At 39.6% G+C, this 17092-nt stretch overlaps 1 protein-coding gene across 1 annotated transcript in view; it reads right to left on the bottom strand.

The window, feature by feature from the left end:
• Window positions 1-17092, bottom strand: part of SORCS3 (sortilin related VPS10 domain containing receptor 3) — a 609733-nt gene that overhangs the window by 288339 nt on the left and 304302 nt on the right. Inside the window, exon 4 of the mRNA XM_002756582.7 lies at window positions 624-782. Within this exon, the coding sequence (XP_002756628.3) occupies window positions 624-782 (159 nt within the window). The remainder of the gene's footprint in view (window positions 1-623; window positions 783-17092) is intronic.

Here is a 17092-nt window from a genome sequence, read left to right as displayed (position 1 = left end):
GAGACAATGTTATGTATGCAGCTGAATATATGGATTTGGAGCTCAAGAAGGAGGTCTTATTGGGGTCACTAGATTTTTAACATTATTTTTAGAAATTAACAAAATGGACTTTGTTTAAAGCTTCCCTTCTATTACTGAACTAAGATCAACGGTATATTCCAATGTTACCAATCAAGGTGGCATGGCGTGATGGAATATGCCTAGATCTGGAATCTGATGACATGCACTTAAACCCTGGCTCCTCAGCTACTAGTCTGGAGGGTTTGAACAAGACCTTAGCCTTTCTGTACCTTTGTTTACTATGTCACTATAAAATATTACGTATGTCCTACTTCTTTCACAGGGTTGTTTTAAATAAGGTCAAATGAGTAAAATTATAGAGAAAGTCATTTTTAAAATGTGACATAATAGCATTGTCAATAAGTGAAATATACCTGTCTACATATTTTGATACTTAAGAGCACCAAAGTTAGTTGCTGCAGAGAAAATCACTGATGGAATGATTTGGGTTGGGACGACGAAATGTCACTAAATTCCATCCAAAATCTGGATTGAGCAAACAAGTGATTTTCACATGGTGGTACCTGGATGACAAGATGTGAATGAAAATAGTATTTATTCACCTTTTGATCCAAACTGTAGGCCAGCACCCAGTCCTCTTGCTTGGGATGAAAGAGCAGGCTCTGGATATAGAAGGTGAGTCGATACTTCTGATAGGTCGCCCCTTCATCTGAGCTGATCAGTATGCTGCTCTCCATTTCAGGATCACTGAGAAGCATAATCTAAAGAAAGAACGGAGGGAAAAATACAGAGTTAGTAGGAAAGAATAAATACAATAACTTTTATCATAAATAAGTCATCTGTATTTGCACACCACAGCATATAAAGGGGCATCGGGCCTCTGTATAAAATATTTGTATTACCTTTTTTCCTGATTTAGTACTTCATTGTTGCATTGAGGTGAAAATAGGGGGCAAGACTAGGTCTGCATATAGAAGGAGGTTTCATTTTTTATCTCAGTCTTTAAAGTGCTGGGAACATTTTTTGTGGTCTTCTGTCTCCTGACCTTAGGCTTGTGAGCTTTCTCTCTCTCTCTCTCTCTTTGCCCACCCCCATCCCTTCTCCATGTCACTGTTCATCACAGCACTATTCCTATATTGCTCTTTAGTCATGAGAAGCTCCCTCCCCGACTGCCATGCTGCCACGATCCCATTGTTTGTTTTGTTCTTTCTGAATTGTTTTATGCCTTTAATTAAGTGGCTTTATGATTCCTTTGTTAAAGATATTTTCCAAAGCAATATAGCCCCAAAGGTCCTTGGGCAAATATTGCTGCCACCGAAGGTTTATCATTCTTTCAGTCAAATGGACAGAAATACTGTCATGAAAAATCTTTGCCATCAGAGACTGCAGGTTCAAATCCCAATAGTTCTCTGTTAATATTGTATCATCTTGACAAAGTTACCTAACTTCAGTTTCCTCAATAATAACCTGAGTCTGATAATATCCAAACTGGGTTTGAGCATATGGCATAATGTATATTCTTTGTTGTTGTTGATTTTTTAGTAGAGACAGTGTTTTGCCGTCTTGGCCAGGAGTCTCAAACGGAGTCTCAAACTCCTGGCCTCAGGCGATCTGCCTGTTTGCTTCCCAACATAATGTTTATTCTTAACAGTGATAGCTATGATTACTAGTAAACTGCCCCTCCAGCCAGTGCAATCTGGCCACTACCCACAATACCACAATTACATTGATCTCACTAAATATATGATTGACTTTTTAGTATTTAAACTAATAAACACTTAGACACTCAGACTTTTCCATTATTTAAACTTATAGCAGCCTTTGATACCACAATTTCATCTTTTTTGAAGCATTCTCTTCCAGGGTCTTCCATAACACCATGTTCGTCTATTTTTTCCTTTTCATTTTCATTTGGATACTCAGTTTTCTCTGATTATCCTTTAAATGTGGCCACTCCTTAACCCTCCATTTTAACTTTATTCTTTTTCACTCGATTTACTATTACTGTGACCCCTTCCATTCCTGATTCTTTTCCTTTTCCTTTTTAAAATTATCATCTCCTGGGGACAACTCCTAAATCTCCGAGTCTCAGTCACAGAGTTGAAAGCTCAGCTGCCTAGGAGATGCTTCTATTTAGATGCCCCCAAGCACCTTGAGCTCCAGGTGCCCCATGGTGGTACCTGATCCCAGGCCTGCTGCTTGTCCAGTATACCCTAGCTCCATGAGTGTTTCCACCAATTATACATGTTTAGCAAAAGCCCGAGATTCATCCTTGACTCTGTTTTCTCACCTCCTGAAAGAATAAGTCTGTGAGCCCCATGTATTTTGCCTTTCAATTAACTCTTAACACCACATCCACTATCTCCCTACCCATTGTGATTGTCTTAGTTCAAAACACACTAATCTCTTTCCTGGATTACTGCAAGAAACCTCTAGCCAGTCTCACCACATTAGCCTTGTCCCTTCCAATCCATGTTTCACACTGTGGCCAGAACAATCAACCTATAATACAAATCTCATTCTGGCATTCCTTACCTTAAAATCATTCAATGGCTTAATCAATCTTCCTATATTTCAAAAATCCTTAAAATATCCTAGCAAAATCTGCACCCCTGTTTATGTCTTTGGCATCTTCAGCAGCACAGCCCTTTTGGACTTTCTTATTCAGTTCAACTCAACTTCTCTGAGTTCCTAAATGAGCAAGTGAATTTATTTCCTCTTACAGTTTTTCTCGTCTTTGCCTATGTTGCCACGAATTTTCTATCATGCAGTCTAAACCATAAGGTCCAAAATATAAAATACAGTCCCCAAATTTCCATACCTTATAAAAGTGTTACCTAGCAGGGTTTTTAAAATGTTACCCGGATCATATATTAGTATTATAAAATAAGCTTTAAAACAAATTTAGGCCTTTTAAGTGCTAAGATTCATAGTCCTTTCCCACTTTTATTCCTTTACAGCTTCTAAGACAAGCTTACTTTCTTTTCTCAAATATTTGCTTTGGCTTTATTGAAATAGGTCATCACTAGCTATCAGCAGATTTTTTAAGAAATGGAGCAGTAAAATAACTTTTTATTTTCGCACCTCATGTGCGAATAATGCAGGGAAATACTCTTAGATTAATCATAGACCAAATAACTCCGTCTTCCCATGGCACTATGAAGGGCTGGGGAAAACTGGTCAAAGCACTCAAGCTGCCCTTGAGAAAACCTTTGAGGAAGCATCTGTGGTGCTCGTAGAGTTTAAGAGGACGAATACACGGGGATCCCAGCCCTTTGAGAGGCTGAGACAGGTGAATCACTTGAGGTCAGGATTTCAAGACCAGTTTGGCCAACATTGTGAAACTCCATCTCTACTAAAAATATAAGTTAGATGGACATGGTGCTACACGTCTGTAATCCTGGCTGCTTCGGAGGCTGAGGCACGAGAATCACTTGACCCCTAGATGTAGAGATTGCAATGAGCTGAGATTGCACCACTGCACTATAGCCTGGGTGACAGAGTGAGACTCTGTCTCAAAAACTTAAAAAAGAGGCTTTCATAACTGGCCTCACTTGCTTCACATCATGTACCAATAGTCTACGTAACAGGCAATGAAATCATTTTTCCCCTGATGCATAAAAATTAAACTGCTTATTTTATGCAGGTATTAAAAAGCTTCATGCCTATGACTTTAATTAGAAGATAAGACCAACATCATAAATGAACTTTATTTTATACACCATGAGTTACCATATACTAAATGAGGGTTACCATTGAATATCTTGTAAAATGATTTTTCTTCTCCTGGCTCTGTTTCTTTCTGGGCACACATGCACAGAGACACACACAAGCCCACTTGCGTACCCAAACACACATTAATCCACATATAACACACATATGTGAGCATACATACACTAACATATACATAGATGCTTCATTTATGTGTGCACACACATACAGAAATTTATATATAATAAAGCATACTGACATTGAGTGGAAGTTTTATGGAGCTTTTGTTGGTGAGAGTACATTTTTATTACTACCTTTCTCTGACATTCTCATCAGAAATTATTTGATATACTTTGATATCACTGGCAGTGTGTCTCTATTCAACATTTTGAGAAGAATGAAAGGAAGGGAAATAGACACCTACATATTCTGGATTTCCAAACTATGCTGTGCATTTTACCTGATTTTTTATTAAAATCTTATACAAATCATGTGAAGTAGGTATCATGACTTATATTTTACAGATAAGGAAACTGAGGCTTAGGAGAAAAGCAACTTGCCTATTACTCCTCTAGTTGCCTCAAAACCCACATCTTCCATGCTCTATACACACACACACACACACACACACACACACGTACACACAATTATTTAAAGCATCTCTTAGAAACCTGCCAAAAATAGCAGCTTCAAGACAGCTCATTACTTCTTCATTCATCTCGACCTCTGACCAAAGGAGCGTCAAGTATTAAATGAGTAGGAATCTAAGAGGGGCCAGGCATGGTGGCTCACGCCTGTAATCCCAACACTCTGGGAGATCGAGGCAGGTGAATCACAAGGTCAAGAGATCAAGACCATCCTGGCCAACATGGTGAAACCCCATCTCTACTAAAAATATTTTTAAAAATTAGCCAGGCATGGTGGCACGTGCCTGTGGTCCCAGCTAGCTGAGGCAGAAGAATTGCTTGAACCCAGGAAGCGGAGGTTGCAGTGAGGTGAGATTGCGCCACTGCACTCCAGCTTGGTGACAGAGCAAGACTCCATCTCAAAAAAAAATCTAAGAGGAAGATATAGGTTAGTTGTAGGTGCTAAAAATTAAAAAGGAGGCCATACTATTTATATAAATAGGATCAGAGAGCAAATTCTTTGTTAGAAGTTAAGCCTCGAGGTAAAATATGTGTATTGTATATTCACGTACCAAATCTATAAAGAAAATAATCCCATGCTCACTCAAATTTTTCTTGTTACACATGGATTTCAAATCCCAATGCCTGTGAGGGCAAAGCAGCTAAAGTGAGCAAGTGAGGCAGACAAGGCCAGACAAGGACTGGTGAAGACTGTGTCAAATTGGCAAGTGTACATCATTCCCTCAAAACATTGAAGACTCAAAACATTTAAAAGCACTGTACCCAAATTAAATATATCTATGGACTGAATTTATAGATGAGACATGTGACTCTTGGTAAAGTTGTGATAGCGTGTTTCTACAAAAACAAAGAGATTTACAAGCTTACCTTTCAATGTTTAATTATAGGTATATAGTGTATAATTTATGGCAACGGCTGTTAAGATACCGTGAGTTCTACATTTATGCAATTTTGACAATACAAACAGGACAGAGATCCCACTAGACAGTTTTGTTTTGTTCATGATTCTGCTTTGATCCTTTATGCAGCCTGTCCTGACATAAGACCTGTAGTGGGTATGTGTGCTGAAGGCAGAGGAGAGGTTTTTCAAATATGGCTTTGCAGGTTGTTAAGGTTATAGGCTGTCAATGCAGATGTCTTTGGATCAAATCCTCAGACTGATTCTTCATGTTTAAACAGAAAGAAGTTACTCAATTATTCCAAGTCTGTTATCTCATCTATAGAAAAAAGGAGAGAGCAATTGTACCTACCTCATGGTACTATTGAAAAGATTAAATGAGATAATGAATAAAGGGGCTTAGCACAGTACCAGGCACATAAGTGCTAAATAAATGTTTACCTTTATCTTTAAATTATCCAGGCTAAGGCCAGGCATGGTGGCTTACATCTGTAATTCCAGCACTTTGGTAGCCTGAAATGGGCAGATTGCTTGAGCTCAGGAATTCAGGACTAGCCTAGGCAACTTGGTGAAACCTCATCTCTACCAAAAATGAAAAATAAAAATAACCGAGTGTGCTGGTATGTACTTACAGTCCCAGTGACTTAGGAGGCTGTGGTGGGAGGATTGCTTGAACCCAGGCAGTCGAGATCACACAACTACACTCCAGCCTGGGCAACAGAGCCAGAGCCTATTCCCCTCCCAAAAAAATAATTACCTAGGATAAGAGCACAACTGTGTTTTATATTTTACATGCATTTTGCATTTCTGATAATGTTTTAAGAAAACACACTCTACTAACCAATATGAATTCCACCAGAGCAAACACCAGTTGGTAGATAATTGTCAATTTGCCAAACACAATTGCTGCTTTGAACGAACTCTCTCATCTCTTCACTGGATGGTTATATACCATGAGGAAACTAAACATGCCACTGCCTTAGGATGAGAAAGGCATACAATCAAATTCCTATGATTTAGCCATTCACTGTAAATGAATTGTCTGTGTCCAAGATTAGAGATTACCAACATATAAATGGTGCAATATATTAAAAAGAAAAAAAAACTTGTAATGCTTTCTGCAGGAAACTCCTGGGAACATTGAATAATTGTGGTCCTAATTTTAATGGTATATTGCAAATTGCAAAGGACACCCGGGGAAGTCAGAAGTTGGGCAGAGGCTATGCTTAGTCAGCTCATACTCTCAAAAGCCTGTCAGCTTATCTATGTCTAAACCAGTCAACATTAATATTGGAGATGTCAAAACCCTCCCCAGATATCTTTCCACAATGCACCCTTTCCTGCTGCTAGATGAGTATTACAATATCATTGACAAATATGTCACTTTATTCAGTTGCCTATTCTGTTTCTCCTTAGTGCAGTCTATTAAAAACAGGTGAAAGCTAAAGGTTTCTGAGTCTCTCACTCTGCCAGAGATCTGAAAGTCAAGGTACAACACTCCAGTTCAATGCTTTGGGCTTGTTCTCAGATTAAGAGCAAATAGACTTTTCTCTAAATAGAAAAGAAGAAAACCTATAATTTACTGTATAATTGAGTCCTAATGGCAGACTTTTGGCAAAGTTAGTTTTCAATAAGAAATACCAACAATATCAATATGAGCTCTTAGAGTATAAAAAGATGACAGCATAGCTGTTCCCAAACCCACTGATATAATTGATAAGTTGTTGAACATTGACTTCCACACAAACAGAGCCTGCTATACATATGGCTTTTACTCATAACATACTAGCATTCATTCTTCCTCTCATCTACTGTCTGTCTGTCTATCTGTCTATCTATGTATCACTACCTCTTCGAACAGTGGTTCCAACTGGGGGAAAAAGGGATCATGCCAAGGGGACATTTTGCAATGTATGGAGACATCTTAATTGTCACAGCTGGAGACAGGGGAGAGACTTCCAGTATCTAGTGGGTAGAGGCCAGAAATGCCGTAAAATGTGACAAAGCACAGGCAATGACTCACAACAAAGAATTATCCAACACAAAACATCAAAAAAGCTGCAGCTGAAATTATTACACATAAAATATGTAAACTACGTATAAATGTCACAGATAGAACATCAATATGTATTTTTGCTTATACATATGCTGTCTCACCTTTGGCCACAGTACATGCCATTCTCTTTGCCAAGATTAGACCCTCCACCTTTCCACTCTAATCCATTATATTAAGCTTATTATACTTGCTCCTCAGGATTTAACATAAGCATCACTAATAAAACCATAGTCATAGATGATATTCAAGAAAAAAATGGAAAGTACAAAAATAACAAGAAAACAAACAATCCTATTTTTTTTTTTTTTTTTTGAGACTGAGTTTCACTCTTGTTACCCAGGCTGGAGTGCAATGGCGTGATCTCGGCTCACCGCAACCTCCGCCTCCTGGGTTCAGGCAATTTTCCTGCCTCAGCCTCCTGAGCAGCTAGGATTACAGGCATGCACCACCATGCCCAGCTAATATTTTGTAGTTTTAGTAGAGACGGGGTTTCACCATGTTGACCAGGATGGTCTTGATCTCTTGACCTCGTGATCCACCCGCCTTGGTCTCCCAAAGTGCTGGGATTACAGGCGTGAGCCACTGCGCCCGGCCCCCTATTTTTTAAAAAATGGGCAAACAACTTGAATAGACATTTCTCCAAAGCTATACAAATGACCAATGTGCAAATAAAAAGATATTCAACATCACTAATCATTTAAAAAATGCACATCAAAACCACAATGAGATACTACCTTACACTCATGGCTACTGTTTAAAAAATAAAAACAAAAAAATCAGAAAATAACAAGTGTTGGCATGGATGTGAAAAGTTGGGACCCTTGTGAACTGTTGGTGGGAATATAAAATGGTGCAGCAACTACAGAAAACAGTATGGTGGTTCATCAAATAATTAAAAATAGAATTATCATATGACCCAGTTATTCCATGTCTGAGTAAATACCCAAAAGTGAAAGTGTCCAGCTGTATCCATTGCAACTGATGGTCAAGAAAGATGAATACCGAGAACCGACCATGGGATGTAGCATTGTGGAGGGTATTGGTGACATGGCAAAGGCAGTGGAGCGAAGTAGGCAGGCAGTCAGTGTTGATGCAAGTATAACTTGGCATGACTGCTCTAAAATGTAGTGTGAAAACATGAAACAAGACTCTTGCAACCAAAAGCAAGGTCTCAGAGAGAGATATGCTCATCCAAGGCTCATAGCAGCACTATTTACAATAGCCAAAAGATGAAAGAAACCCAAGTATCTATCAATGAATGAATGGATAAACAAAATGTGGTATATACTACGATAGAATATTATTCAGCCTAAGAAATTCTGACACATTCTACGACATGGATGAACCTTGAAGACATTATGCAAAGTGAAATATGCCAGTCACAAAGAGAACGTACTATGTAATTGCACTTATATGTGGTACCTAAGGTACCACATATAATGACAAAAAGTAGAATGGTAGATACTAGGGCTAGGGGGAGAGGGAAATGAGGATTTGTTGTTTAGTGGGCATAGAGTTTTAGTTTTACAAGATGAAAAGAAATTTGAAGATTAGTTTTACAACCATGTGTACTTAACACTATTAAACTGTATACTTTAAAAAGGGAAAGATGGCAAATTTCATATTATTTGCATATCCCTGCAATTTTTTAAAGTACAAAATAAACACAAAAATTAGACATGAGACTAGAGATAAAATAACAGGCTAATGAACACTTTAATCAAACAAGCACATATGCAGCATTTATTCATCCAATCATCCAATTCATCCAATGACTGGGGCTTTACTCCATGTCAGGCTCTGTGCTAAGGACCTAGATCAGAGTAGTAATCAAACTAGAATGAAAATTCCTTCCCTCATAGAGCCTACATTCCAGTGAAGGAAGAATAAACAGCAGACAGACAAAGGAGTAAAATGTGGCATATCAGATGGTGATAAGGCCTTTGGAGTGAAAGAAAGCAGAAAAGGGAAGGGGAGGTACTGAAAGAGAGGCTCTGTAGTTTTAAATCATGTGGCCAGGAAACAGGAAAGGCCTCGTTGGGAAGGTAGCATTTGCAAAAGGATGTAGGAGCCCAGTGGGCTGGAACAGAATAGACAAGGGTAGAGTGTTGGAAATTAGGTCAGCAAGGAAACGCTGACCCAGGCATTGATATAAGAACTCTGGCTTTATAGCAAGTGATGTGGAAAGCACATGAAACACATACAATGAGCAAGGCTCTGATAGGCTAGGGCTTGTATTTTAATCCTCTCACTCTGGGTACCATGTTGAATAGAGCATTGGAGGGGGTGGGGGAAATAATCAAAGAGACCAGGGAGACGCTCTGTAATGACCAGAAGGGACAGACGAATGGCCTGCACCAAGCTGGAGCACTGAGGTGCTGAGAGGTGGTCAGTTTCTGGGTGTATATGTGGAAGAAAGGTTAAAAAGATCTGCTTACAGACTAGATGTGGAGTGTCAGAGAAGATGAGGCGACCCCTTAAAAGATTGTTTAAATGTATATTTGTCTCAATGTTTCTAATAATTACATATTGGAACTAACTCCAATTATCAGATAGGTTTGGGGCCTGAACAACTAGAAAAGTGGAATTAGCGTTTATGAGATAGAAAAACAGGTTCAGGGCTTTAAAAATAAGGAATTTGGTTTTGAAACGCTTAATACACATCCAAATGGAGATGTTAAGTAGAAGAGGGATGTACAAGGTTTATATTCAGGAGAGCAGGCTGGCCTGCAGATAAGAATCTAGGAGACATCAGAGTCTCAATAACACTTAAAGACATTAATCTGGAGATCACCGTGACAGCAAATACAGATAAAAGAGAGCCCAGAGAACTGAGCTCTATAGTATGTTTAGGGTCAAAAAGATAAAGACAGACCAGGAAAGGAGCCTGAGAGGGAGAAGGAAAACTCAGAGAGTGAGACACTCTTAAAACCAACACAAGAAAGTATATTAGAGAAGAGTGTCCAGCTGTGTCAAATGCAATTTATGGTCAAGTATAAAGAGTACTGATAATTGGTTACTGAAGGTAGCAACAGGGAGGGTACTGGTGACCATGGCAAAGCCAGTGGAGTGAGCTAGGTAGACTGTCAGTGTTGATGCAAATATAAATTGCCACGACCATTCTGAAAACCAATGTGGCAATATGGAATAAGATTCTCATTAATATTCATAACTTTAATCCTGTAAATTCTCTTCTAGGAATCTAAGGAAACCATCAGAAACCCAATAAAAGGTTTATGCACCTGTAGGTTCAATGCAACGTGTTTTTTTGTATTTGTTTTTGGTTTTTGTTGCCCAGGCTGGAGTGCAGTGGCATGATCTTGGTTCACTGCAACCTCTCCCACCCAGGTTCAAGTAATTATCTTGCCTTAGCTTCCTGAGTAGCTAGGATTACAGGCATGGGCCACCATGCCTGGCTCATTTTTTGTATCTTTAGTAGAGACAGGGTTTCACCATCTTGGCCAGGCTGGTCTTGAATGCCTGACCTAGTGATCCACCCACCTCAGCCTCCTAAAGTGCTGGGACTACAGGCATGAGCAACTGTGCCCAGCCATCAATGTTTTTTATAATAATATAAAATTAGAAATAATGCATATATTCAATAGGACAATGACTGAAGTGAGCTAAAGGCATTCAAAGAAATATTAGGCAGCCATTAAATATGAATTGAAATACTTTCATGATACCTGAAAAACAACCATATGTTTAAACAGTGCATAAAATGCAGGCTGGACACATATGAAGCATCATCTCAATTTTGTTAAACATTGCTTATATTTCTTGTCTGTACTTATCCAGAGTAGATGACTTGAAAGAAAAATTCACAAGTTAACTGGTTATTCCTGAGCGGCAAGATCATGAGTCATTTTTATTTCCGTCTCTATGCTTTTCTACTTTTCCCTAACATTCTGCAATGAGCACACATTTCCTTTATAATCATAAAACATTATTGGTCTACACACACACACATATCCTTTTTTTTTTTTTTTTGAGATGGAGTTTCATTCTTACCACCCAGGCTGGAGTACAGTGGCATGACCTCGGCTCGCTGTAACCTGCTGGGTTCAAGTGATTATCCTGTCTCAGCCTCCAGAGTAGATGGGATTATAGGTGCCTGGCACCACACTCACCTAAGATTTTGTATTTTTAGTAGAGAAGGGGTTTCGCCATGTTAGCCAGGCTGATCTTGAACTCTTGACCTCAGGTGACTGTGCCTGCTCTTGGAAAATTTGAAAAGCTAGTAATATCTGTCCACACTGTGAGCATAACTCATAGTGCAGGAGAGGTGTGTTGTGAGAGTCGGGTAGTGAAGGAGCCCCAATGTGGACAGGAAAAAGAGCACCTCCCAATTCAGGGAGTGGTGTTACTGACCTCCCCTCTGGAATAAGAATCTCCTGCCCCAAACTATCCCATCCACCACAAACTGAATGGATTTCCCCCGACCCAGCTCTGATCATGGAATTTCCCCTCCACAAGAAATGTGAATATTCTCTGCATTTCTTTAAAAACATACCCAGCATCTCAGGCATTTAGTGGACTCCCATGCTGTTTTCGGGCTTGACCTCTTCAACATAACCACTTGGTCAAGCCAAGCTGTGCCTCAGAGTTTTTTCAAATCACTGTGCTTATTGCAACATTCCTGGCTTTGCCAAGGCTACTCCCCTACCTAGAAAGCCCAGCATCCTTCCTGCCTTCCTTCATTTTAACTCAATCCCTTCCATGAAGCCTCCTGAGTGCTCCAGCTGAATGATCTGTCTTCCAAGAACTCCATCAGCAAATTCATAATCACACTGAACAATGACTTTTTGTTTAAATATATTTGAAATTTATAAATATATTAATATATTTTAAAATATTGGTTATTTTATGTTTTTTAATCTTTTACTTGTATTTACCTCACTTTGCAACCTTTATATTAAGTTCCTTAAAGGCAGAGAACTTTAGTTAAACCACATTCTCTGGGCTTCTTTGCTGCACTGCCTGAAGCACGTGCTCAATAAATCATGTGATGCATGATTGAGTGAAGGTCACTCAAAGGTTTCTCAGTTTGCTTTACCAAATATTCACTGCATTATATTTGGGGCTCATCAGTGCCCTACCAGACAGAGAAGCTAGCTTCACCTCAATAAGAGCAGTCAGAAAAACCTTTACCTGAGGCACTGTCCCTCTGCCAGTCAAGGTATTACCAGCTGCTAATGCAGTAATTGGTATTCAGGTCAGTATTTCTCTCCTACTTCATATTCTTCTTTTGTAGAAGTTGAATACAGACAAATTTAACAAATTGGTGGCCACATTATTTTTCAGCCAGATGTTTATTTCCGATAATTTTAAAAAGCAAATCTAACACCAGGAGAGAAATATAAAGAAGTTTTATAACAAAAAAAATGCAAGATACTGAATTGGCTTCAAAGTCATTTTGCTTATTTTTAACATTTTGATTTGGGCCTTTTGTTTGTTTTGTTTTTCTCCACATTAGGGGCACTAACGCAAGATGCAAACCCAGACATGTATTGATAAGACCAGATGAACTAAGGGGCAAGTTACATAGGATGAAGACATGTGAGTTGGCACAATATTGTCACAGGCATAGATACATAACCAGGTGTGCTTGGTTTTTCAGAAATATCTAATGAGTTAAATCAAGATCATCCAAGGCGTTTGCTGCTTCAAGCATCCAAGTTGCTACTGTGCACATCTGGGACCACAGTGGGATCCCAGAGTTAAGAATCACTGTTCCAAAGCCTCAAATCACAAAGCAATGACTATACGAAAATATAAAGCAAAAAAGAAATGCTCACCAGCGTGCCTATTATCTACCACAAAACAAACCTAATTTATAAGCATCTTGTTGAAGCTGCGTGGGAGGAAAAACCTGAAAAAAAACTGAAGTGCACAAGAGATGGTAAACAGAAATTAATTGTACAGTATCCATTATGACTAATTTAAGAATTGCAGATTGTCACTAATACTTATTATTTATTGTATTATCTTGAGTATTTCTTCTAGTGAACATCAAAAATGGTGGGGGGGAGCTTTCATATGTTCATCCGCTAACCCCATTTTTTTCATTAGACCTTAAATTCTTCCTATGGGAAGCCTCAAACTTAGGATATTTTCAGGGATTGCTATGGTTTAGGTATTTGTCCCCTTCAAAACTCATGTTGAAATAATCCCCTATGCGGCAGTCTTCAAAGGTGGGGCTTTTAAGAGGTGATTAAATCATAATGATTTCTGCCCTTACTAATGTCTTAATCCATTCATGGATTAAATGGTTAATGGATTAGTGGATTATTATGGGCATAGAACTGGTATCTTTATAAGAAGAGAAAGGGATCTGAGCATAGCATGTTGGCATGCTCAGTCCCCCTTGCCATGTAATACCCTGTGCTACCTTAGAACACTGCTTAGGGTCCCCACCAGCAAGAAGACACTCACCAGATGTACCCCCTTGACCTTGGACTTCCCAGATTCCAGAACTATAAGAAATAATGTTTCTTATAAATTATTCAGTTTTGTGTATTCTGTTATAAGCAACAGATAATGAACTAAAACAGGAACCTAACCCTAGATATCTGGGGAGGATTATTATATTTAGGAGAAGGAAGATAAGCTTTATGTTATCACGTGGAAAACAATCTTGGGAGTAAATATACTTGGGAATATCCTATATTCTGGTCTAGTTGAAAGAGCCCATGCAGCCAAGAGCTTCATCAGCATTGGTAACAATGTCAGTATATCTGGTGGCATTGCATTGCCCGGTAAGTATCATATCACATGAACATTCCTTAGAACTCAACTGTCCATCCCAGTGACTGACTACACATGTGAGGGGCCAGGACAGGCCCCCAAACATCCAAATGCTAGATATGATCAACACAGAGCAAAGGCATCTTGCTGCTGCAACAACCATTTGAGACAATAGACCACATTGGAGACCAGGCTGCAAGAACCAGTGGTGCCTTAGAATCCTTTCACTCTTGCGGAAACTGTCCTGAGGAAAGGACAAGGGGGACTGATTCCATTCTCCCAGAGGAGAGACATTTAGCTCCCAGAAGAAAACGAAAACAATAAAGTCAGGCTGTGCAAGGAGTTTGCAGATGTTCAAAGCACTTGGTTGGTTTGTGTTTTTACCCCCAGCTCAGGACACCTGCACTGCATGCCTTCACCCACAGGCAGAGTTGATTCCTACTGAAGCCTTTGGATTGCACTGCATTTTATAACCTGCCAAGTTCTTCCACAGCTCTTGTCTCCTTGATCCTCATGCTACCCTGTGAGGAATGCAGAGCAGGTATTGTTACCCCTGTTTTAGTCCACTGGGGCTCCTATAAAAGAATATCATAAGCTGGGTGGCTTACATACAACCAACATTTATTTCTCACAGCTCTAGAGGCTGGGAAGTCCAAGATCAAGGCACTGGCAGATTCAGCATCTGATGAGAGCCTGCTTCCTTGTTCGTAATTAGTACCTTCTCACTGTGTCCTCTTATGATGTAAAGAGGTGAGAGAGCTCTCTGAGGTCCCTTTTATAAGAATACTAATCCCATTCATGAGGGCTCTGTCCATGATATAATAACCTCCCGAATGCCAGACATCCAAATACCCTCACACTGAGGGTAGTTAAGATTTCATATGAATCCTATGATTCGTATGAATCTGGTATGTGTAAGGGTGAATCACTTCTATAGTATCCCCTATATTAATTTCCTGTTACTGCTCTTACAAATCACCCCAGCCTTGGTGGCTTAAACAATGTAACTTTATTATCTTACCTATCTGCAAGTCAGAAGCCCAAAATGAGTCTCATTGGCTAAAATCTAGGTATCTGCAGGGCCATGTTCTTTCTCTAAGGGAGCTATACAGTTTGGCTCTGGGCCCCACCCAAATCCCATCTCAAATTGTAATCCCCAGGTGTCAAGGGAGGGACCTGTTAGGAGGTGATTGGATGATGGGAGCTGTTTCCCCCATGCTGTCCTCATGACAGTGAGTGAGTTCTCACAAGATCTGATGGTTTTAAAAGTGTGGCACTTCCTCCCTCTCTCTCCTGCCACCATGTTAAGATGTGCCTTGCTTCCGCTTCACCTTCCACTATGACTGTAAGTGTCAGCAGCCTCCTCAGCCATGTGTAACTATGAGTCAGTTAAATGTTTTTCCTTTATAAATTACCCAGTAATTTATGCATTACTAGTAGTTTCTTTTTATAGCAGTGTGAAAACAGATTAATACCAGGAGAATCTGTTTCCTTGCCTTTTGCAATCTTCCCGGCCCCTTCCATCTTCAAAGCAAGCAAGCAGCCAGTCCAGCCCTTGCCGTACCACATCACTCTGGCTCTTCTTCCTCACTCTTTCCCATTCTCTAGATTACAATGGTCCACCTGATAATCCAGGATACTCTCTTTAAGATCAGCTGATTACCAGTCTTAATTCAGTCTAGAACTTTAATTCCCTCTTGTCATATAACTGAACATATTTACAAATTCTGGGGATCAGGGCATTTTGTGGAGATGGTCATTCTTCCTATCACACCCATTCTACAGGAAAGGTAATCCCAGGGCTCCATGACTTGCTTCTCAGTGGCAAGTGGCTACTTATTGACAATTGGCTACTCATGTTAAGTATTAAGTGTTAAATATTAAGTTAAGTTAAGTGTTAAGACAGGTTCAAACTCAGAACTTTACCTCCCAAGTTGAGTGTTTTATCCTTCTTGCTGTACTCCATATTGGTGACATAGAAAAGGAGACAGAGGACACAGCAAGGCAATGACAAAGAGTCAGTGCAAACAAAAGCAGAAAAGAACCAAACAGAAAGCATGAGGAAAAATGAGAATTTTTTTTTCTTACCTATCAGGTATTCTCCGGCATGTTCTCTCATCCTGCCCTACCCACCATCATCCTACCTTTATGGGATCATCCCTTCAGCTGCAAATTTGACCCCATTATCCCAAAACGAAAGAGCTTGTGATCAGTAATGTTTGGGTTTTTTAGGGTGTTTTGGTTGTTTGGTTTTGCTTCCTTTCTCAACATGAAGCAGAAGAGGAGGGGACCGAGAGGTAGCAATTTGGCCAGGCAGGTACTCTCTGTAATGATCCATCATCCCATGCCAGGTGGTCTGCAGACAGGCAGGGAAGAGAAAAACACAATAACAGTAATAAACAGAGAAAAGGGCCTTCCAGGTAACTATATAATGAGAAGCCCCTGCTGCCTCAGCCAGAGAGGGTGGAAAGAGGTAGGAGAGGAAGGACTGAAGAGGTAAGAAAAGAAGAAGCCCAAATATGATAGTTTTGTATTTTGTCCCAGCAACTGGTCTGAGTGTGTGTGAGTGAATGTGTGTGTATGTGTGTGTGTTTTCTTTCCTTATTGCACAAAGAAAGAAAACAATACCATACAAACCCTCCCAAACTTTTTGTTGTTGTTAAGGACAGAACAGCACATTTGTCAAAAGGTCCAAGTGCCACTTTTGATTCCAAAGCTCCACAAAGGATCCACCCCTATGGTGATTTAGATTAATCGCTTCTCATTAAGAGCCAATAAACAAACCGCATTCAGAGCACTCCTTTCTGCCACATCCCACTGTTGCCATGTATAATTGCCGAAAGGGAAAGCAGAGCAACACCAGAGAGTTGTCAAGTGTAATTTATAGTTAAGATCGAATCATTCTCTATAATATTATATTAAATGACAGTCTATATTAAAGAGGAAATTACATTTCACCTTGCTTTCTTCACTTCCCCATCTCTGCACATTTTGAGCCAGGGTATTAAAAAC

This window comes from Callithrix jacchus, chromosome 12 (assembly GCF_049354715.1).
Source record: "Callithrix jacchus isolate 240 chromosome 12, calJac240_pri, whole genome shotgun sequence".
Classification (NCBI taxonomy): Eukaryota; Metazoa; Chordata; class Mammalia; order Primates; family Cebidae; genus Callithrix; species Callithrix jacchus.
This window is presented reverse-complemented; position numbering and strand designations above follow the sequence as displayed.